Source organism: Apteryx mantelli, chromosome 34, assembly GCF_036417845.1.
Source record: "Apteryx mantelli isolate bAptMan1 chromosome 34, bAptMan1.hap1, whole genome shotgun sequence".
In the NCBI taxonomy this organism is placed as follows: domain Eukaryota; kingdom Metazoa; phylum Chordata; class Aves; order Apterygiformes; family Apterygidae; genus Apteryx; species Apteryx mantelli.
Genome location: NC_090011.1, coordinates 1,813,694 through 1,834,463, shown reverse-complemented (window position 1 = coordinate 1,834,463; position 20,770 = coordinate 1,813,694). Strand labels below are relative to the sequence as shown.

Sequence of the window (20,770 nt, the reverse complement as noted above, 5' to 3'; positions counted from 1 at the left end):
CGCGGCTCGTCCCAAAACACAGCATGGTCCGGTCCACCTGCCACCGGAAGGCCGCGACGGGATACCGGGATCGGTTTGGGATAACCGGTACGAAACGGGAGCTCCTGGGCTGCTCCGTCCCTCTCCGGGAGACGCAAGACGCGTGCTGAGCCCCCGCGCCGGCTGCCGCTAGCCCCTGCCCCGTGATCCGGCACGGTACCGATTTACTCTTCCCTGCCGGATTTCTGCCGGGATCGGTGAGCTAAAGCGGCTCGGCAAGGCCGCCCAGGCTCCCGCCCTTCCCTCCTCTCCAAGCGAAGCCGCGGGAAGCGAGCCGGCCCCGTGTTTTTCGTAGAAAAGAGGATTTTTTTTTTATTTACAAGCTTTTCCGGCGGCGCCGGAGCGGAGATGGGTGGGAAAAGGGAGGGAAAAACCAACCAAAACCAAGCCGAGCGCCCCGGCGCGTCACTCGCCGTCGTTGAGCAGCTGCAACTCGAAGACCTGGAGCTGCTCCTTGAGCGGGCGGCGGGATTCGGCGGGCGCCCGGCGTTCCCGCTGCAGCTCGCCCACGCGCAGCCGCAGCCGCTGCTCGCGCCGCTTGCAGGCCTGCAGCTGCCGCTGCGCCTTGTCGAGGGCGTCGAGGGCGGCTTCGGCGCGCCGCTTCCAGAGCAGGGCGCTTCCCACCTGGTAGCTGTGCTCGTTCTGGATGTAGGCGCCGGCCGGAGGCGGAAGGCGCAGCATGTAGAGCGAAGGCGACGCCGGGCGCGGCGGCGTCGGCGCCGGCGCTTCCGTTTCGGGAAGCGCCGGAGTGGCCGTGGCTTCTTCGTCGCCCGTGGCCACCAAAAGGCCGTCGGGGAGGGTTCCCCGAGCTCCCGAAGGGCCCGGGAGAGCCGGGACGGCGCCGTGGTCGCCGGCGGGGGGCGGCGGGATCTTCCCCTTCCCGAGGGAAGCAGGAGACGTCGGCGGAGAAGGGAGGTTCCGGAGGCGAAGGGGTCGGGTCGCGCCTGCGCGGCGAAGGGCGGCCCCCGCCCCGGGGTTAGCGTCACCCGTCGCCGTCCCGCGTGTGTCCCCCCCCCCCACGGCCACCGCGGCGCCCTGGGGACTCACCTCCACCTCCTGCTGGCCCGGAGGGGCTTGGGGGGGTCACTGGGGGGCGCGGGGGGCTTCGGTTTGGGGGCGCGGGGGGGTTTGGGGGAGGCCGACTCGAAGACGGTGGGAACGGCTCCTTCCTTGAGGCGGTGGTAGCCGCTGCGGGGGGGGGGGGAAGCGCGTCAGCAGGGAGGGGGGGGGGAACAGGGGCACCCCAAAAGCCCTGGGGGGGCCCCACAGGGTGCCCCCAAGCCCTGGGGGGGGACAGGGGTTACCCAAAGCCTGCAAAGTCCCCAAAACCATGGGAGCCCCGAAGTTTGCAGGGTCCCTGGGATGCCCCAAAACCCCAGGGGGGGTCCCAAAGCCCCTTAGAGGGGTCGCTGGGGGGGGGTCCCCAAGGTTTGTGGGGTCCCTGGGGTGCCCCGAAGTCCTGGGGGGGGAGGCTCAAAAGCCACAAGGTTCCTGGGGTGTCCCAAAATGCACAGGGGGGGTCCCAAAGCTTGTGGGGTCCATGGGGAGCCCCCAAAAGCCCCTGGGGGGGGTCTGGGGGGGGTTAGGGGGGTCCCCAGGGTTCCCCAAATCCCACAAGATCCTGCGGTGTCCCAAAACACGTGGGAGCCCCAAACCCAGGGAGGTCCCTGGGGTGTCCCCAAACCCGGGAGGGTCCCAAAGCGCCAGGGATTTTGGGGGGGGGGGGGGGTCCCAAACCCACGGTGGGGGCCAAATCTTGCATGGCCCCCTGGGGCACCCCAAATCCCAGGGGGCCCCCAAAAGCTCTTGGGGGCGGTGACCCAAAACCGAGACGGTCCCAAGCACGCCCCGAAGCTCTGGGGTTTCGGGGGGGGACCCCAAACCCACAAGGTCCCCCAGGGCACCCCGAAACTTTGGGGGGGCCCTTGGGTGCCCCAAAGCCCACAGAGGGGCCCGAAAAACTTGAGGGCAGGGTCCAGGGTGCCCCAAAAAAAAAAGCCACAAGGTCCCCAGGGTGCCCCAAAGTCCTGGGGGGGTCGCAGGGGAGGACGAGCCTCGCAGATGGGGAAACTGAGGCACGGGGGGGGGGGGGTGAGTCCATGCGGATGGTGGGGGGGGGACGGAGCGAACCATTTCCGTTCGCAGGGGGAGGATTAAAGTTTGATTGGGGTCTGCGTGAAACGGTCTGGACTGATCCATCCTTAATGGGGGGGGGTGTTAATTGGACTGATCCATTTGCTATCGGGGGGGGGGTAGGCAGCCCGGCGAGCGCCTCGTTAGGCCCCTCGTTAGCTACCTGAAGCCGACTATCTCGAAGCAGCTCTTCTCGAAGTGCTTGGAGCAGAAGTAGATGTACTTGGAAGCGGGGTCCCAGCGGCCCTGGCCGCTCGGGTCCCGCCGGCGGCTGTTCTCCAGCCACATGGCGCGCCGCGGGTTGTCCTTCTTGGGCAGCCTTGGGGGGGGGAAAAAGGGGTGGGGGGGGCACACGTCAGCTCCCCTCCTGGTGGGGGGGAGGAGTCCTGCGAGGCTCCGCCCCCCCTCCAAAATCTCCCCCTACTACCTCCCCCCCCCGCCCGAGCATCCGCGGATGGAACGGTCCAGGGAGGCGCTGGTGCAGGGAGTGGGGTGGGCTGCACCATGCTGAGATGGGGGGGGGGGGGGCACCTGGGTCAAACCATTCCCAAATGGAGGGGGAACGTGCACCTGGACCAAACTTTTCCCAAATGGTGGGGGGGAGGCACACGCACCTGGGCTAAACCATTCCCAAATGGGGGGGGCACATGCACCTGGGCTAAACCATTCCCAAATGGGGGGGGGGGGGCACATGCACCTGGGCTAAACCATTCCCAAATGGGGGGGGGCACATGCACCTGGGCTAAACCATTCCCAAAGGTGGGGAGGGAATGGACCTGGGCCAAACCATTCCTGAATAGGGGGAGGATGCACCTGGGCCAAACCATTCATAAGGGGGGGGCCACACCTGGGCCAGACCATTCATAAGGGGGGGGGCCACACCTGGGCCAGACCACTCCAAAAAGTGGAGAGGCCACCTGGGCCAAACCATTCCAAAAAGGGGGGGGTGTCAAAATCATTCCTAAAGCTGGAGGGAGGGGGAAGGAGCATCTGGGCACCCTGAAGCACCCTGAAGTGAGGGGGGGGCACCCACCGGTGGAAAGAGATGCCTCGGTTGCGGGTCTCCCGGGTGTCGCGGGTGCAACAGCCGGCAGCAGAGCAGTGACGGGGCATCTGGGGCCGGGGCGGGGGGGCAAAAAGGGGTGAGAAAGGCCCAGCTGCAGGCAACAACCCCCCCACAAACTACATGTGCCCTCCCCCATCAGACCCCGAAACACCCACCTGCACCCAGAGCACCCCCAGGCCCCCATGAGCCCCCCACCAAGGGGCACAGACCCCTAAAGTACCCCCCACATGCACCCCCCGCATACAACCAGGCCCTCCCTAATATCCCCTTTCCCCCTCCCCAAACACAGTTGGGCCCCCCCAAGTCCTAAATTGTGCCCCCCGAGCCCCACGTGCCCCTCATGCACAGACAGCCCCCCCCAAACCTCTATATGCCCCCCTCAGAGACACGTGTCACTCCAAAACTGCACCAGAGCCCCATAAGTCCCCCCCCAAGTGCCCTCCAGCCCCCCACAACCCCCTGTCTCCCATGCAGAGATGCCCCCCCTCGGAGATGCCCCAGACCCCAGGTGCCCCCCCCCGATCCCCTGGTGCTCCCCCCCCAGAGCTACCCCAATCCCCCAGGGGCCACCCCAAGAGCCCCAGGTGCCCCCCCAGCACCACCTCAGGCCCCCAAATTGCCCCCCCGCGAGGACCAAGTGCCCCCCTTAAAGCTACCCCAGGCCCCCAGTGCCTCCCACGAGCCCCAAATGCCCCCCCCAAACTACCCCAGACCCCCAGGCGCCCCCCCCTCAGCTCCAGGTGCCCCCCAAGAGCCTCAAATACCCCCCCGGAGCCACAAGGTTCCCCCCGGCCGCAGACGCCCCCTCCCGAGGGCCAAGGGAGGCCGGGGGGGGGGGGGCCATGACGGTCCCGGGGAAGGGGGGGTCGCGGAAGGTGACGTCACGGGGGCGCAGCTGGAGCGGAAGGGGCAGCCTCGACGTGAGGGGGCGGTTGCTAGGGGGGGGCCGCGGTCGCTGGGGGGGGCCGGAAGGGGCGGAGCCGGGGCCACCGCCGACCCCGTCACTCCCCGGGGATTCCCCCTCCCCCCCCGCACCTGGTTCCGGCCGCCCGCCCCTGTCATGGCCCCGGTTCCCCCCCCCCCGGGCCCGGCCTCACCTCGGCGCTCCCATCCCGCCGCCGCAGCGCGCGGCCTCCGCCCCCCCCCTCCGCCGCCGTCCCCGTCCACCGCCGCTCTCGCGAGAACCTGCCGCGCGCCCCGCCCCGCCCTCCTCATTGGCCGCGCCGCGGCGGAGGGGGGGGGGGCGGCGCCCCGCCCCGCGCCTCCTATATTTGCATGCGGCGCCCTCATTGGCGAGGCGCGCCCCGCCCCCCCTCATTAGCCATGCGAGCCCCGCCCCCCCGCAGGAGGGGGTGTTTCAAGGCTCCCCCCCCACCGCGGCCCGGGGATGTTTCAAGGCTCCCTCAAAGAGGGGGGGTGTGGGGTGGGAGGGGCTTGGGGGTTTCAAGCCCCCCCCCAGGTTTTTAGGTTTTTTCAAGCCCCCCCCCCCCCAGCCTGCCTTTTGGGGTGTTTCAAGACCCCCACGGGGTTCAGGGACCTTTTGAGGCCTCCCCCTCCCAAAACTGGGGTCCGGGGGGGGGTTTCAAGCCCCCCAGCTGGGGTTTTGGGCTGTTTCAAGGCTCCTCCTGACATGGGGTTCTGGGGTGTTTTGGGGACCCTGGAGACAGCAAAAGGGGGCAGGGTTTGTGCTGGTGAGTGACAGCCCCATGAGCCAATCGGGAATGAGGGGGTGTGGCCAGCCCCATAGGGAGGCCTCGCAGCCCCTCCGTGGTCGTGATGACTGCAGTGATGTCATGAGACCAGCTGTGACATCAGACCACCTGTGATGTCACTGAGTCAGTGATGATGTCATAGAGAGGAAACCCCAGGGGAGGCGGCAGTATGGGAGGGGACAGAGGGAGGTCATGGGAGAAGCTGTGATGTCACAGCGCTGGACATGATGTCACAGGAAGTGCTGGCACAAGTAGGGGCTCGGCAGAAATGATGTCACTGTGGTGGGTGGGGTTAGAGGCTCCATGAGATATGATGTCATCATCTGGAAACGAAGTGATGTCAGAGCCAGAGACGCATGAACGGAGGAGAGAACGTCAAGGCTGGACCAGGCAGTGATGTCACTGGCAGGCCAGGAAGTGATGTCACCCTCAGACCAGGAGGCGCCAGGCCTGGACCAGGCTCTGATGTCACCTAGGGACCAGGAAGTGACATCACCAACATACCAGGATGGCAGACCCACATCGGGCAGTGACATCATCAGGGCACCAGGAAGTGATGTCATGACCAAACCCAGAGGTGACGCCAGACTTAGAGCAGGAGGCTGGAAACGTCTCTAACGTCACTTCCGCCCTCACCTCGCCCCCCCCCCCCCCCCGTTACCATCCTCCCGCCGCCTCTGTGGGGCCCCGTCTTTATTCTCTATGATCTCAGCCCACTTCCGCTCCGGCCCCTCTGAGCACGGGGGAGGGCTTCTCTATGGCTGTCACTCCCCGGAAGTGACGTATCCTCTGCGGCGGCCGCCGGAAGTGCTCCTTCGAGGTACTTCCGGGTGGCCGGGGCTAGCGGCGGCGGTTCCGGAGGGGACCGGGAGGTGAGTGCGGCCCCGCCCCCCCCGCGCGGCCCGGACGCCTGGGTCCCCCTGTGGGGGAGGGGCCGGTGACGTCCCCTGAGGTGGCCCCAGACCCCGGTGACATCCGCTAAGGTGTCCCTCAGCCCCGGCGGTGTCCCCAGACCCCAGTGCTGTTCCCACAGGTGTCCCCAGCCCCTGCTGATGTCCCCAAACCCTGCTGATGTCCCCTAGGGTGTCCCCAGACCCCGGTGACATCCCCTAAGGTGTCCTTCAACCCCAGTGGTGTCCCCAGACCCTGGTGCTGTTTCCACAGGTGTCTCCAGACCCTGGTGATGTCCCCAAACCCTGGTGATGTCCCCTAAGGCATCCCCAGACCCCTGGTGACATCCGCTAAGGTGTCCCTGAACCCCAGCGATGTCCCTAGTGGTGTCCCCAGATCCCAGTGCTGTTCCCACAAGTGTCTCCAGACCTCAGCAATGATCCTAGTGGCATCCCCAGACCCCGATGACATCCCCTAAACTGTCCCCAGACCTCCGGTGACATCTCCTAAGGCGACCCTCAACCCCAGTAATATCCCCTAAACCATCCCCAGACCCCGATGACATCTCCTAAGGTGTCTCCAGACCTCAGTGATGTCCCCAGACCCTGGCAATGTCCCCAGCAGTGTCCCCAGACCTCCAGTGACATCTCCTAAGGTGGCCCTCAACCCCAGTAACGTACCCAGCAGTGTCCCCAGACCTCCAGTGACATCTCCTAAGGTGTCTCCAGACCTCAGTGACATCCTTAGACCCTGGCAATGTCCCCAGCAGTGTCCCCAGAACCCCAATGACATCCCCTAAGGTGACCCTCAACCCCAGTAACGTACCCAGCAGCATCCCCAGACCCCGATGACGTCCCCTAAACCATCCCCAACCCCCTGGTGACATCTCCTAAGGTGACCCTCAACCCCAGTAACATCCCCTAAACCATCCCAGACCCCGATGACATCTCCTAAGGTGTCTCCAGACCTCAGTGATGTCCCCAGACCCTGGCAATGTCCCCAGCAGTATCCCCAGAACCCTGATGACGTCCCCTAAACCATCCCCAGACCCCAATGACATCTCCTAAGGTGTTTCCAGACCTCAGTGACATCCTTAGACCCTGGCAATGTCCCTAGCAGCGTCCCCAGACCCCGATGACGTCCCCTAAACCATCCCCAACCCCCTAGTGACATCTCCTAAGGCAACCCTCAACCCCAGTAATGTATGCAGCAGCGTCCCCAGACCCCGATGACGTCCCCTAAACCGTCCCCAGACCTCCGGTGACATCTCCTAAGGTGTCCCCTGACCCACAGGCACCCGCAAACCTCGCCGACGTCCCCTAAACCGTCCCCAGACCTCCGGTGACATCTCCTAAGGCGACCCTCAACCCCAGTAACGTACCCGGCAGTGTCCCCAGACCCCGGTGACATCTCCTAAGGTGTCTCCAGACCTCAGTGACATCCTTAGGCCCTGGCAATGTCCCCAGCAGTGTCCGCAGAACCCTGATGACGCCCCCTAAACCGTCCCCACACCTCCGGTGACATCTCCTAAGGCGACCCTCAACCCCAGTAACGTACCCAGTGGTGTCCCCAGACCCCGGTGACATCTCCTAAGGTGTCTCCAGACCTCAGTGACATCCTTAGACCCTGGCAATGTCCCCAGCAGTGTCCCCAGAACCCCAGTGACGCCCCCTAAACCATCTCCAGATCTCTGGTAACATTTCCTAAGGTGACTCTCAACCCCAGTAACGTACCCGGCAGCGTCCCCAGACCCCGATGACGTCCCCTAAACCGTCCCCAACGCCCCGGTGACATCTCCTAAGGTGTCCCCTGACCCACAGGCGCCCGCAGACCTCGCCGACGTCCCCCCGCGGCGTCCCCCGGCCATGGCGGAAGCGGTGCACTACATCCACCTGCAGAACTTCAGCAAGTCGCTGCTGGAGACGCTCAACGGGCAGCGCCTGGGCGGCCACTTCTGCGACGTGACGGTGCGCATCCGGGAGGCGACGCTGCGCGCCCACCGCTGCGTGCTGGCCGCCGGCAGCCCTTTCTTCCATGACAAGCTGCTGCTGGGTCACTCGGCCATCGAGGTGCCACCCGTGGTGCCCAGCGGCGCCGTGCGGCAGCTCGTCGAGTTCATGTACAGCGGCTGCCTCGTCGTCGCCCAGTCCGAGGCCTTGCACATCCTCACGGCCGCCTCCGTCCTCCAGATCAAGACGGTCATCGACGAGTGCACCCAGATCATCTCGCAGAGCCGCGGGCCCAAAGCTTTGCCCGCCGCCCGGCCCCCGCCCGCCGCCGCCGAGGCCGAAGCGCCCGAAGCGCCCAAGGGTGCCGAGGTGCGGTACAAGCTGCGCGACCTGTTGGCGGCGGCGCAGCAACGCGACGCCGACGGGCGGCCGGGGCAGCCCGAAACGGCGCCGAGCTGCCACAGCCGCAAGCAACGGCAGCCGCTGCGGCTCCAGCTGCCCGTCAAGGAGGAGGAGGAAGGCGGCGGCGGCGGCGAGGAAGGCTTCGCCCCGGCGCCTTTCGCCGCCGCCGAGGAGCCGCAATTTTTCGGGGCGCCCGAGGTTTTCGCCGAAGCGTTTTTACCCCCTTGGCCGCCGGCTGAGGAAGGGGGGAAATTCGGGCCCGACTGCAGCTTGGAGGCGGCGGGACGAAGCTTCGCTTTCGGGCCCAAAGCGCCCGCGGGCGCCGACGCTTTCGCCTTCGCCCCGCCGCCGCCGCCCCCGCCGCCGCCGCCGCCGCCGTTCTACGAAGCCGGGACCGAGGTGGGGTTGAATCCCGGCGCCCCCCCGGCCCCCCCGGCGCCCCGGCCGGGCCCTTCGCGCTGCTCCGAACCTTCCTACCAGTGCGGCCACTGCCAGAAAACCTTCAGCTCGCGCAAGAATTACACCAAGCACATGTTCATCCACTCGGGTGAGGGGGTGAAACGGGGGTGAAACCGCGTGGGGTGGGGGGGGACGACGGGGGGGCTCTCGCGGCTGCCCCGATGGGGGACGTGGGGAAATGGGGGGGGCAGGGGTGTAGGGGGACGTGGGGCGACAGCGGACATCGAGCGTGGGGGAACGGGGACGTGGCGGGCAATGGGGATGTGGGGGGGGACAGGAAAATGGGGCAATGGGGACAGCGATGTGGGGACATGGGGCCCAAACAGGGATGTAGGGGGATGGGGACAGGGACATGGGGGGCAAACAGGGACGTGGGGTGTAGGGGAATGGGGACGGGGGGGACAGGGACATGGGGCAGCGGGGTTGGGGACATGGGGGGGACAGGAAAATGGGGCAATGGGGACAAAACAGGGATGTAGGGGGATGGGGACAGGGACATGGGGGCAAACAGGGACATTGGGGGGGATGGGGACATCTGGGGTGGGGGAACAAGGACGTGGCAGGGAGGGGGACATGGGGGGGGGGACAGCAACATCACAGATGGAGGAACGGGGCCGTGGGGACATGGGGACATGAACAGGGCTGTGGGCCAGTGGGGACGGGGGCAACGGGGAGACGTGGGGGGTGGAATGGGGACGGGGACGTAATGGGGACATGGGGCAACGGGGACAGGGACATGGAGGGGAAATGGGGACCTGGGGGGACAGAGACGTACCAGGGACGTGGATGCGGCGGCGGGTAAAGACACGGGAACAGGGACATGAGGCGCCGGGGACGCGGGAGGGGAACGGGAACACGGAGGAACGGGGACAAGGGGCGACAGGGACAGGGACCTGGGGGGGGAAATGGGGACCTGGGGGGGACAGGGATGGGGACGTAAGGGGGACACGAGGGGACAGGGACGTACCAGGGACGCGGGGATGTGGATGCAACAGGGATGCAGGGCGGGTAAAGACACGGGAACGGCGACACGAGGCACCGGGGACGCGGGAGGGTAACAGGAACACGGGGGAACGGGGACAAGGGGCGACAGGGACAGGGACCTGGGGGGGGAAATGGGGACCTGGGGGGGACAGGGATGGGGACGTAAGGGGGACATGAGGGGACAGGGACGTACCAGGGACGTGGGGATGCGGATGCAACGGGGATGCGGGGCGGGTAAAGACATGGGAACAGGGATGAGGGGCGACGGGGACGCGACGGGGACGCAGGAGGGGAACGGGAACACGGGGGAACGGGGACAAGGGGCGACGGGGACAGGGACACGGAGGGGGAAACAGGGACCTGGGGGGACAGGGATGGGGACGTAAGGGGCACACGAGGGGACAGGGATGTACCAGGGACGCGGGGATGTGGATGCAACAGGGATGCGGCGGCGGGTAAAGACATGGGAACGGCGACACGAGGTGACGCGGACGTGGGAGGGGAACGGGGACGAGGGGCGACAGGGACAAGGGGTGACGGGGACAGGGACCTGGGGGGGGAAACGGGGACCTGGGGGGGACAGGGATGGGGACGTAAGGGGGACACGAGGGGACAGGGATGTACCAGGAACGCGGGGACGTGGATGCAACAGGGATGCAGGGCGGGTAAAGACACGGGAACGGCGACACGAGGCACCGGGGACGCGGGAGGGGAACGGGGATGAGGGGCGACGGGGACAGGGACACGGAGGGGGAAACGGGGACCTGGCGGGACAGGGATGGGGACGTAAGGGGGACACGAGGGGACAGGGACGTACCAGGGACGTGGGGATGTGGATGCAACGGGGATGCGGGGCAGGTAAAGACACGGGAACGGCGACACGAGGTGCCGGGGACGCGGGAGGGGAATGGGAACACGGGGGAACGGGGACGAGGGACGACAGGGACCTGGAGGGACAGGGATGGGGACGTAAGGGGGACACGAGGGGACAGGGATGTACCAGGGATGTGGGGATGTGGATGCAACGGGGATGCGGGGCGGGTAAAGACACGGGAACGGCGACACGAGGTGCCGGGGACGTGGGAGGGTACCGGGAACACGGGGGAACGGGGACGAGGGGCGACGGGGACACAGAGGGGAAACAGGGACCTGGGGGGGACAGGGATGGGGACATAAGGGGGACACAAGGGGACAGGGATGTACCAGGGACGCGGGGATGTGGATGCAACGGGGATGCAGGGCGGGTAAAGACACGGGAACGGGGACATGAGGCGACAGGGATGCGCCGGGGGACCGGGAACACGGGGGAACGGGGACGAGGGGCGACGGGGACAGGGACCTGGAGGGGAAACAGGGACCTGGAGGGACAGGGATGGGGACGTAAGGGGCACACGAGGGGACAGGGACGTACCAGGGACGCGGGGATGTGGATGCAACAGGGATGCAGGGCAGGTAAAGACATGGGAACGGCGACACGAGGCACCGGGGACGCGGGAGGGGAACGGGAACACGGAGGAACGGGGACAAGGGACGACGGGGACAGGGACCTGGGGGGGGGAAACAGGGACCTGGGGGGACAAGGATGGGGACGTAAGGGGGACACGAGGGGACAGGGATGTACCAGGGACGTGGGGATGCGGATGCAACGGGGATGCGGGGCGGGTAAAGACACGGGAACGGTGACACGAGGTGCTGGGGACGCGGGAGGGGAATGGGAACACGGGGGAACGGGGACGAGGGACGATGGGGACATGGAGGGGGAAACAGGGACCTGGGGGGACAGGGATGGGGATGAAAGGGGGACACGAGGGGACAGGGACGTACCAGGGACGTGGGGATGCGGATGCAACGGGGATGCGGGGCGGGTAAAGACACGGGAATGGCGACATGAGGCGCCGGGGACACGGGAGGGGAACGGGAACACGGGGGAACGGGGACAAGAGGTGACGGGGACAGGGACCTGGAGGGGAAATGGGGACCTGGGGGGACAGGGATGGGGACGTAAGGGGGACACGAGGGGACAGGGATGTACCAGGAACGTGGGGATGTGGATGCAACGGGGATGTGGGGCGGGTAAAGACATGGGAACGGCGACACGAGGCGCCGGGGACGCGGGAGGGGAACGGGAACACGGGGGAATGGGGACGAGGGGCGACGGGGACAGGGACACGGAGGGGGAAACAGGGACCTGGGGGGACAGGGATGGGGACGTAAGGGGGACACGAGGGGACAGGGATGTACCAGGGACGTGGGGATGTGGATGCAACGGGGATGCGGGGCGGGTAAAGACACAGAAATGGCGACACGACGCGCCGGGGGACCAGGAACGGCGCCGTAAGCGGGACGTGGTGGAAACCAGGGACAAGGGACGATGGGGACAGCCACCGTGCCACCACCCCCGCAGGCGAGAAGCCCCACCAGTGCTCGATCTGCTGGCGCTCGTTCTCGCTGCGCGACTACCTGCTGAAGCACATGGTGACGCACACGGGCGTGCGCGCCTTCCAGTGCGCCGTCTGCTGCAAGCGCTTCACCCAGAAGAGCTCCCTCAACGTCCACATGCGCACGCACCGGCCCGAGCGCTTCCAGTGCCGCCTCTGCACCAAGGGCTTCTCCCACCGCACCCTCCTGGAACGCCACGCCGCCGCCAACCATCCCGTCGGACCGCCACCGCCGCCACCACCGGCCACCGAGGTTTGGCAGCCTGAGCCACCACCACCACCACCACCACCGCCGCCACCGCCGCCACCAGAAGCTGGTCTGGCGGCTTGGCAGGGCGCCGAGGCCGGGCCGGCGTGACGGTAGCCGCCGGTTGCCTCGTCCCCTTCTGTCTCGCCGAGGAGCGATCCGCCGGCGCGGCGCGGCGTGGAACTTGCGGGGAGGGACGGGAGGCCCCCGAGCGGCGCCGCGACTCTCCGCCGGCTTCGGTTTGTCGGCGCGGGGCGGCGGAGAGCGAGGAAGGACGAGGACGGCAGGGCGGCGGAGAGCAAGGAAGGATGAGGTTGCTGGGATGGCAGAGAGCGGGGAAGGACGAGGATGGTGGAGAGCAAGGAAGGACGAGGACGGCGGGATGGTGGAGAGCAAGGAAGGATGAGGATGGTGGGATGGCGGAGAGCAGGGAAGGACGACGGTGGAGAGCAGGGAAGGAGGAGGACGGTGGGATGGCGGAGAGCAAGGAAGGACGAGGTTGGTGGCATGGTGGAGAGCGAGGAAGGATGAAGTTGGTGGGATGGCGGAGAACAGGGAAGGACGAGGACAGTGGGATGGCGGAGAGCAAGGAAGGATGAGGTTGGTGGGATGGTGGAGAGCAAGGAAGGATGAAGTTGGTGGGATGGTGGAGAACGGGGAAGGACAAGGATGGCGGAAAGCAAGGAAGGATGAGGACAGTGGAGAGCGAGGAAGGACAAGGATGGCGGAGAGCGAGGAAGGATGAGGACGGCGGAGAGTGAGGAAGGACGAGGACGGTGGAGAGCAAGGAAGGATGAGGACGGTGGAGAGCAAGGAAGGACGAGGACGGCGGGATGGCAGAGAGCGAGGAAGGACGAGGACGGCGGGATGGCAGAGAGCAAGGAAGGACAAGGACGGCGGGATGGCGGAGGGCGAGGAAGGACGAGGACGGCGGCCGTGGCGGCCGTGGCCCCGCGCGCCGGGTTATTAAACGCCCGTGGGGGCCGCGCGGGCGCCCGGCGGGCTCTGAAAACCCAACGCGAACGTTTGAAGGAAACGCTCCGTCCCCTCCGTTCGTGCCTTTTTTCCCCCCCGTCCCTAAAAATCCCATCTCGGCGCGCTCCAAGTCGCTTTTAGGAATCGGCCTTTAATGAGGCTCCTGCCCCACGGGCACGTGGCCAGCGCGGAAGGGCCACAGTAGCCGTTGGCCGCGGCGTGGAGCCTCCCCGAGCCTTTGCGTTGGTGTTCACCCACGTGGCCTCTCCGTGAGCCGACGAGGGGGCTGAACCACAGCCCCGTGGCTACCGCAGAAGGGCCGTGGTGGCCGTTGGCCACGTCATGGATGATCCCCGAGTCCTCGTGTCCAGGTTTGCCCCCATCCCACATCCGTTTGCCCACGTGGCTCCTCTGCAAGCCAACGACGGGCGTTGACGGGGCCGAACCACGTCCCTGTGGCTACCGCAGAAGGGCCGTGGTGGCCGTTGGCCACGTCATGGATGATCCCCGAGTCTTTGTGTCCGGGTTTGCCCCCATCCCACGTCCGTTTGCCCACGTGGCTCCTCCGCAAGCTGGTGACAGGTGCCAACTGGACCAACCATGTCCCCGTGGCTACCACAGAAGGGCCGGGGTAGCCACTGGCCACTTTGTGGAGCCTCCCAGAGTATTTACAACCCGAATCCTATGTCTGTTTGCCCACACGGGCTCTCTGGAAGCCAAGGCTGGGCATTGACAGGACCAGACCACGTCCCCGTGGCTCCTGCAGAAGGGCTGTGGCCACCGCTGGCCATGTCACAGATCCTCCCCGAGTCTTTGCATCCGTGTTTGCCCCCGATCCTGCATCTGTTTGTCCATGTGGGCCCTCCACGAGCCAGCGACGGGGGCCAACTGGACCAAACCACGTCCCCGTGGCTACCACAGAAGGGCTGCAGTAGCCGCTGGCCTCATTGAGGAGCCTCCCAAAGTCTTCATGACCCTGGTCCGACGTCCGTTTGCCCACGTGGCTCCTCTGCAAGCCAACGACGGGCGCTGACGGGGCTGAACCACGTCCCTGTGGCTACCGCAGAAGGGCCGTGGTGGCCATTGGCCACGTCACGGACCATCCCCAAGCCTTCGTGTCCAGGTTCGCCTCCATCCCACGTCCGTTTGCCCACGTGGCTCCTCTGCAAGCCAACGATGGGTGCCGATGGGGCCGAACCACGTCCCTGTGGCTACCGCAGAAGGGCCGTGGTGGCTGTTGGCCACGTCACGGACCATCCCCAAGCCTTCGTGTCCAGGTTCGCCCCCATCCCGCGTCCGTTGGCTCTCCGCAAGCTGCCGACGGGGCTGAACCACGTCCCTGTGGCTACCGCAGAAGGGCCGTGGCGGCCGTTGGCCACGTCACGGACCGTCCCCAAGCCTCAGTGTCCAGGTTCGCCCCCATCCCGCGTCCGTTGGCTCTCCGCAAGCCGCCGCCGGGCGCCGAACGCCGTCCCCGTGGCTCCCGCGGGAGGTCCGCGCCGCGCTGTGCTCCTCAGAGCCCGCGGGCGCCGCGGCGCAGCGCCAGGGCCCCGCTCTGGCCGCGCGCCTCGCCGGCGCCGTGGAGGCGCCGGTGGCGGGCGAGGTGGGAGCCGCGGCTGAAGGTCTTGGCGCAGTCGGGGCAGCGGTAGGGCTTCTCGCCCGTGTGGGTGCGCTGGTGCTCGAGGAGGCGGGCGCTCTCGCCGAAGCGTTTGCCGCACTGGCCGCACTGGAAGGGTTTTTGGCCGGTGTGGAGACGCCGGTGCTGGCTGAGGTTGGAGCTCCAGCCGAAACGCTTGCCGCAGGCGCCGCACTCGTACGGCTTCTCGCCCGTGTGGGCCCGCTGGTGCTGCAGCAGGTTGGAGCGTTGGGCGAAGCTCTTGGCGCAGGCGCCGCACTTGTAGGGCTTCTCGCCCGTGTGGGTGCCCAGGTGGCGCATGAGGTGCGAGCTCTGCCCGAAGGCCTTGCCGCACTCGGTGCACTTGTAGGGCTTGCGGGTGCCTGCCGCCCCCCAGGGCCAGCCCAGGCCGGGGGACGGCGGCGGGGATGGCGGTGGTGGCAGCGGGGATGGCGCTAGGCTCTCCATGACGTCCGCTTCACGGCTGTTCCTGCTCCCTGCGGGGACACGGAGACGCGCGTTGCTCTGAAGCTCCTGAATTGCCCCTCTGAGGCTCCTGAATTGCCCCCTTGAAGCTCCCAAGTTGCCCCCCTAAAACTTCCAAGTTGCCCCCCTTGAGTCTCCCAAGTTGCCCCCTAAAACTTCCAAGTTGCTCCCCTGAAGCTCCCAAGTTGCCCCCTAAAACTTCCAAGTTGCCCCCCTGAAGCTTCCAAGTTGCTCCCTTGAAGCTCCCAAGTTGCCCCCCTGAAGCTTCCAAGTTGCTCCCCTGAAGCTCCCAAGTTGCCCCCCTGAAGCTCCCAAGTTGCTCCCTTGAAGCTCCCAAGTTGCCCCCTTGAAGCTTCCAAGTTGCTTCCCTGAAGCTCCCAAGTTGCTCCCTTGAAGCTCCCAAGTTGCTCCCTTGAAGCTCCCAAGTTGCCCCCTTGAAGCTCCCAAGTTGCCCCCTTGAAGCTCCCAAGTTGCCCCCCTGAAGCTCCCAAGTTGCCCCCCTGAAGCTTCCAAGTTGCCCCCCTGAAGCTCCCAAGTTGCCCCCTAAAACTTCCACGTTGCCTCCCTGAAGCTCCCAAGTTACCCCCTAAAACTTCCAAGTTGCTCCCCTGAAGCTTCCAAGTTGCTCCCTTGAAGCTCCCAAGTTGCCCCCTAAAACTTCCAAGTTGCCCCCCTGAAGCTTCCAAGTTGCTCCCTTGAAGCTCCCAAGTTGCCCCCCTGAAGCCCCCAATTTGTCCTCCCAAAGCTCCCAAATTGCCCCTCAAAGCTCCCCAGTTGCCCCCCAAGGGGGGTATTTGCCCCCGAAGCCATAAGGCGCCCTCTGACCCGACCCTTGTCCAGCCACGAGGGTCCCGGCCCAGGTGGGCCCGTGCTCGCTGGGGTCAGACTCATTTTGAGATGGGGGTTGGACCCGGGAGGTCCTGCTCCCCCTTCCCCAGTGGGAACGGAGTCGGGGTCAGACGCAGGGAGGTTGGTGGGTCTCCGTCTGTGAAGACGCCCAACTCGACACGGCCACGAGGAACCCGACCCTGATGTATTGGCCGTGGTTGGACCTGGGACCCCCCGAAACCCCTCTGAGCTCTCTCATGTGTGATGGAGCCAGAGTCAGACCCAAGGAGATGGTGGGTCTCCATTCTTGGGGGTCTTCAACCCTCATCTGGACACGGCCATGAGGAACCTGGCCCAGACGGGCCTACGATGGTTGGGGTCAGACCTGCGTTGGCCTGGATGGACCCACGTTGGTCCAGATGGACCCTGGCCAGAGCTGGAGCCACGTTGGCCCAGATGGACCCATGTTGGCCAGGGCTGGACCCACGTTGGCCTAGATGGATCTGCGTTTGCCCAGAGGAACCCTGGCCAGGGCTGGAGCCACGTTGGCCAGGGTCAGACTCCGACCAGGGCTGCAGCCACATTGCCCCAGGCAGACCCGCATTGGCCAGGGCTGGACCTGTGTTGGCCTGGATGGACCCACATTGGCCAGGGCTGGACCTGTGTTGGCCTGGATGGACCCACATTAGCCAGGGTTGGACCCGTGTTGGCCCAGATGGACCCATGTTAGCCAGGGTTGGACCCGTGTTGGCCCAGATGGACCCATGTTAGCCAGGGTTGGACCCGTGTTGGCCCAGATGGACCCTGGCCAGGGCTGGACCCATGTTGGCCTGGATGGACCCACATTAGCCAAGGTTGGACCTGCGTTGGCTTGGATGGACCCATGTTAGCCAGGGCTGGACCCACGTTAGCCAGGGCTGGACCTGCGTTGGCCTGGATGCACCCTGGCCAGGACTGGTGCCACCTTGGCTAGGGCTGGGCCCATGGTGGCCCGGAGGAACCCTGGCCAGGGCTGGACCCACGTTGGCCTGGATGGACCCATATCAGCCAGGGTTGGACCCGCGTTGGCCTGGATGGACCCTGGCCAGGGCTGGACCCGCAGTGGCCCAGTTGGACCCGCGTTGACCATGGCCGGACCCAGCCCTCCCCCTGCCCGTGGCGCGGCCGGGCTCACCTGAGAGGGCGCCGGGCGGCTCCTCCGCCTGCTCCATCCCTGCGAGGAGACCCGGGAGCGGGGGCTCAGCCCGGGGCTGGGGGGGGGAACCGAGGGACCCTGGGGGGGGGCCGGGACCAGCGGGGACGGGGACACCCGGATTTGGGGGGGGGGGAAACCCGGCGGAGGGGCACCAGGACCCAGCGGAGAGACCCGGGGCGGGGGCACCGTAGCTGGGGGTGGGGGCCAGGACCGGGGAGGTGGGGGGACACTCGGGGGGGGTGCACCGGGGGACCCCCGGGACCAGGGAGGGGGACCCGGGGGGGGCACCGGGACAGGGGCTGGAGGGAAACGGAGACCGGGGGGGGCCCTGAGGGAGACCCGAGACGGGGGGCGAGGGGACCCAGGGGAGCCCCGGGGGGGGGGAGCCCCGGGGCTGGAGGGGAAACCCTGGGGGGGCCCCGGGGGACCGAGAAGCGAGACCCGGGCCAGGGGGGTGGGGGGACACCGGGAGGTCCCGGCGGGCCGGGGAAGCGGGGGCTGCCGGGGAGGTACCGGGCCGCGTCCCCCCCCCCCCGGTCCCGGTGTCTCCCCCCCCTTCCCTCACCTCAGCGCCGCAGAGCCGCAGCCGCCCCACGCCCCGGAAGCGCTCGCGCACCTCCAGGGGCCGCTCCGCGCCGCCCGGCGGACCGCAACTCGATGGTGTTAACCCCCTCCCTGCCGCCAGCGCCCGCTGCTCCGCTATTGCCCCCCCCCCCACCCCGGCCCTGTTGTTACCCCTCTCCCACCCCCCCCACCCGGTTATTGCCCCCCCCGCTCCACTATTGCCCCCTCCCCGCCCCAAAATGCCCCCTCCGGGGCAGGACACCGCAGCGAGGTCCCCACCCACCGTCGCAGCCCCCCCAAATGGTGCAAGCCAGGGGAGCGCTTGGGCCATTTTTTCCCATTTCTGCTGGCTTTTGCCCATTTTTGGGGACCCCCCCGTCCCCCCCACATACCACCGGGAGCCAGAGGGGGTAAATGGGGTTTAATGGGGCTCGGCCACCCCACAGCAGGTCCCCACCTCCGCGACCTGGCCCGAGGGGCAGAGTTAAGGGGATGGAGGGTCTCGGGGTTCACGAGGCCGCAGGGGCGACCTGGGACGGATTTGGGGTGTCCAGAGCCGGATTTGGGGTGTCCAGAGGCAGATTTGGCATGTCAGGAGCAGCTTTGGGGTGTCTGGAGCCAGACTCGGGGTGTCCGGAGCTGGAATCAGTGTCCAAAGCCAAATTCCAGGTGCTCAGAATTGGATCTGGGGTGTCCGGAGCCCAATTAGGGGTGTTTGGTGTGGGATTCAGGGCGTCCTGGGCCAAATTCGGGGTGTCCAGAGCTGGATTTGGGGTGTCCAGAGCCAGATTTGGGGTGTCCAGATGTGGATTCAGTGTTTGGAGCCAGATTCCGGGTGTCCCGAGCTGGATTTTGGGTGCTTGGGGCTGAATTTAGACTGCCTGAAGCTAAATTTGGGGTGTCTGGAGCTAGATCCAGCATCCAGAGCCAAATTCGGGGTGCCCAGAGCTGGATTTTGGATGCCCAGAGCTGGATTTGGGGTGTCTGCAGCCAGATTCAGTGTCCATAGCCAGATTTGGGGTGCTCAGGGCCGGATTTAGGGTGCTCGGAGTCAGACTTAGGGTGTCCAGAGCCGGATTCGGGGTGCTCAGAGCCGGATTGGGGCGCTTGGAGCCTGTCAGGGTGTCCAGAGCCAGAACTGGGGTGCTCAGGGCTGGATTTAGGGTGCTCAGAGTCACATTCAGGGTGTCCAGAGCCAGAATCAGGGTGCTCAGGGCTGGATTTAGGGTGCTCAGAGTCACATTCAGGGTGTCCAGAGCCAGAATCGGGGTGCTCAGGGCTGGATTTAGGGTGCTCAGAGTCACATTCAGGGTGCCCAGAGCCAGAATCGGGGTGCTCAGGGCTGGATTAGGGCGCTCGGAGTCAGACTCAGGGGACAGCGGTGGCAGTGGGGACACGGTGGGGACGCGGTGGCGGCGCCGGGGGCTGCGGAGAGAAGGGGTAGGTTAGGCGGGGGGACGCGGGGGACACGCGGAGTGACACGGGGACAGAGCGATGCGGGGGGGGGACGCACAGAGCGACATGGGGGACCTATGGTGGGACATGGCGGGGACACGTGCAGTGACGTAGGGACGCGGGGGGGACATGTGGCATGACGTGGCGGGGACATGGGGACACCTGGAGGGACCAGAGGCGACCTGGGGACAGCTGGTGGGGCATGGAGGGGACACGGAGGGACCTGGGGACACACGGTGGGGACAGGAGATGACACAGGGCCACCCAGAGGGACACAGGGCCATCCAGAGGGACACGAGGTGACCTGGGGACACATGTGGGTGATGCGAGATGACACGGGGCCACCTAGGGAGACCTGAGGGGACCCGGGGCCACCCGAGGACCCTTGGGGGACGTGGAAGGGCCCCAGGGGGACGCAGAGGGGACCCGGAGGGGACATGGGGGGGGGACACGAGGGGACACAGAGGACGGGTGCTTACCCAAGGGGGGGGACGTGGGGGGACACGGGGGGGCCCAGGGGACACCCAGTGCTCCCAGTAACCCCATTACCCCCCCGTCACCCCCCCAGTTCTCCCAGTCCCCCAGTATCCCCAGCGCCTCCCAGTCCCCCCACTTCGCCCAGTGCCTCCCAGTCCTCCCAGTTCCCCCAGTCCTCCCAGTTCCCCCAGTGCCTCCCAGTCCCCCCCGGCGCCTCCCAGCCTCTCCAGTCCCCCCCAGTGCTCCCAGTCCCCCCCAGTACCTCGGGCGGGCCCTGCCCCGTGTCGGGGGGGGGGGGGGGCTCCGCGCCCCGCCCGCACCGGGGAGAGGGGGAAGCGGGGGGGAGGGGAGGGGCACCGGGGGGGGAGGGGAGACACCGGGGGGAGGGGGCGCCGGGAGGGAGGGGGAACCGCAGGGAGGGGGGACATCGGGGGGAGGGGGAAGCGGGGGGAAGGAGGAACCGGGGGAGGGGGAGGGGGAAGCGGGGGGAAGGGGAGGGGCACCGGGGGGAGGGGGCACCGGGGGGAGGGGGGACATCGGAGGGGAGGGGGAAGCGGGGGGAAGGGGAGGGGCATCGGGGGGAGAGGGGATACCGGGAGGGAGGGGGAACCGGGAGGGAGGGGGAGGGGCAGCGGGGGCAGGGGAGGGGGCAGCGGGGGGGAAGGGGAGGGGCACTGGGAGGGAGGGGGGACATCGGGGGGGAGGGGGCACCGGGGGAAAGGGGAGGGGCAGCGGGGGGGAGGGGCAACCGGGGGAAGGGGAGGGGCAGCGGAGGCAGGGGGGAGTGGGGGGGAAGGGGAGGGGCACCGGGGGGAGGGATCAGGGGGGAAGGACCGGGGGGGAGGGGGCACCGGG

At 67.2% G+C, this 20,770-nt stretch overlaps 3 protein-coding genes across 3 annotated transcripts in view; 1 reads left to right on the top strand and 2 right to left on the bottom strand.

The window, feature by feature from the left end:
- Positions 1-324: 324 nt before the first annotated feature.
- Positions 325-20,770, bottom strand: part of LOC136994913 (THAP domain-containing protein 7-like) — a 42,879-nt gene continuing 22,433 nt past the window's right edge. Inside the window, 6 exon segments of the mRNA XM_067314338.1 lie at positions 325-900; positions 902-983; positions 1,087-1,227; positions 2,336-2,491; positions 3,206-3,285; positions 4,336-4,377. Of these exon segments, the coding sequence (XP_067170439.1) occupies positions 445-900; positions 902-983; positions 1,087-1,227; positions 2,336-2,491; positions 3,206-3,285 (915 nt within the window). The 5' untranslated portion in view covers positions 4,336-4,377 and the 3' untranslated portion in view covers positions 325-444.
- ZBTB45 (zinc finger and BTB domain containing 45) lies at positions 5,754-13,103 on the top strand. The gene is made up of 3 exons (XM_067314334.1): positions 5,754-5,822; positions 7,662-8,739; positions 12,040-13,103. Exons 2-3 carry the CDS (start codon positions 7,707-7,709, stop codon positions 12,429-12,431), a joined length of 1,425 nt encoding a protein of 474 aa, XP_067170435.1. The 5' UTR covers positions 5,754-5,822; positions 7,662-7,706; the 3' UTR covers positions 12,432-13,103.
- On the bottom strand, positions 14,748-18,023 carry LOC106492597 (zinc finger protein 22-like). Its single transcript, XM_067314351.1, has 3 exons — positions 17,985-18,023; positions 17,399-17,437; positions 14,748-15,407 (listed from the first exon to the last, which is right to left on the bottom strand). The coding sequence occupies exons 2-3, from the start codon at positions 17,433-17,435 to the stop codon at positions 14,809-14,811; spliced, it is 636 nt and encodes a 211-aa protein (XP_067170452.1). The 5' UTR covers positions 17,436-17,437; positions 17,985-18,023; the 3' UTR covers positions 14,748-14,808.

What these genes read in the sequence shown, in the direction of transcription:
- ZBTB45 (XM_067314334.1), top strand. Translation starts at nt 7,707, where the DNA reads ATGGCGGAAGCGGTGCACTACATCCACCTGCAGAACTTCAGCAAGTCG. An exon ending in GCACATGTTCATCCACTCGG is followed by an intron (nt 8,740 to 12,039) that starts GTGAGGGGGTGA and finishes CCACCCCCGCAG; the next exon opens with GCGAGAAGCCCCACCAGTGC.
- LOC106492597 (XM_067314351.1), bottom strand. Translation starts at nt 17,435, where the DNA reads ATGGAGCAGGCGGAGGAGCCGCCCGGCGCCCTCTCAG. An exon ending in GCCGCCCGGCGCCCTCTCAG is followed by an intron (nt 15,408 to 17,398) that starts GTGAGCCCGGCC and finishes GTGTCCCCGCAG; the next exon opens with GGAGCAGGAACAGCCGTGAA.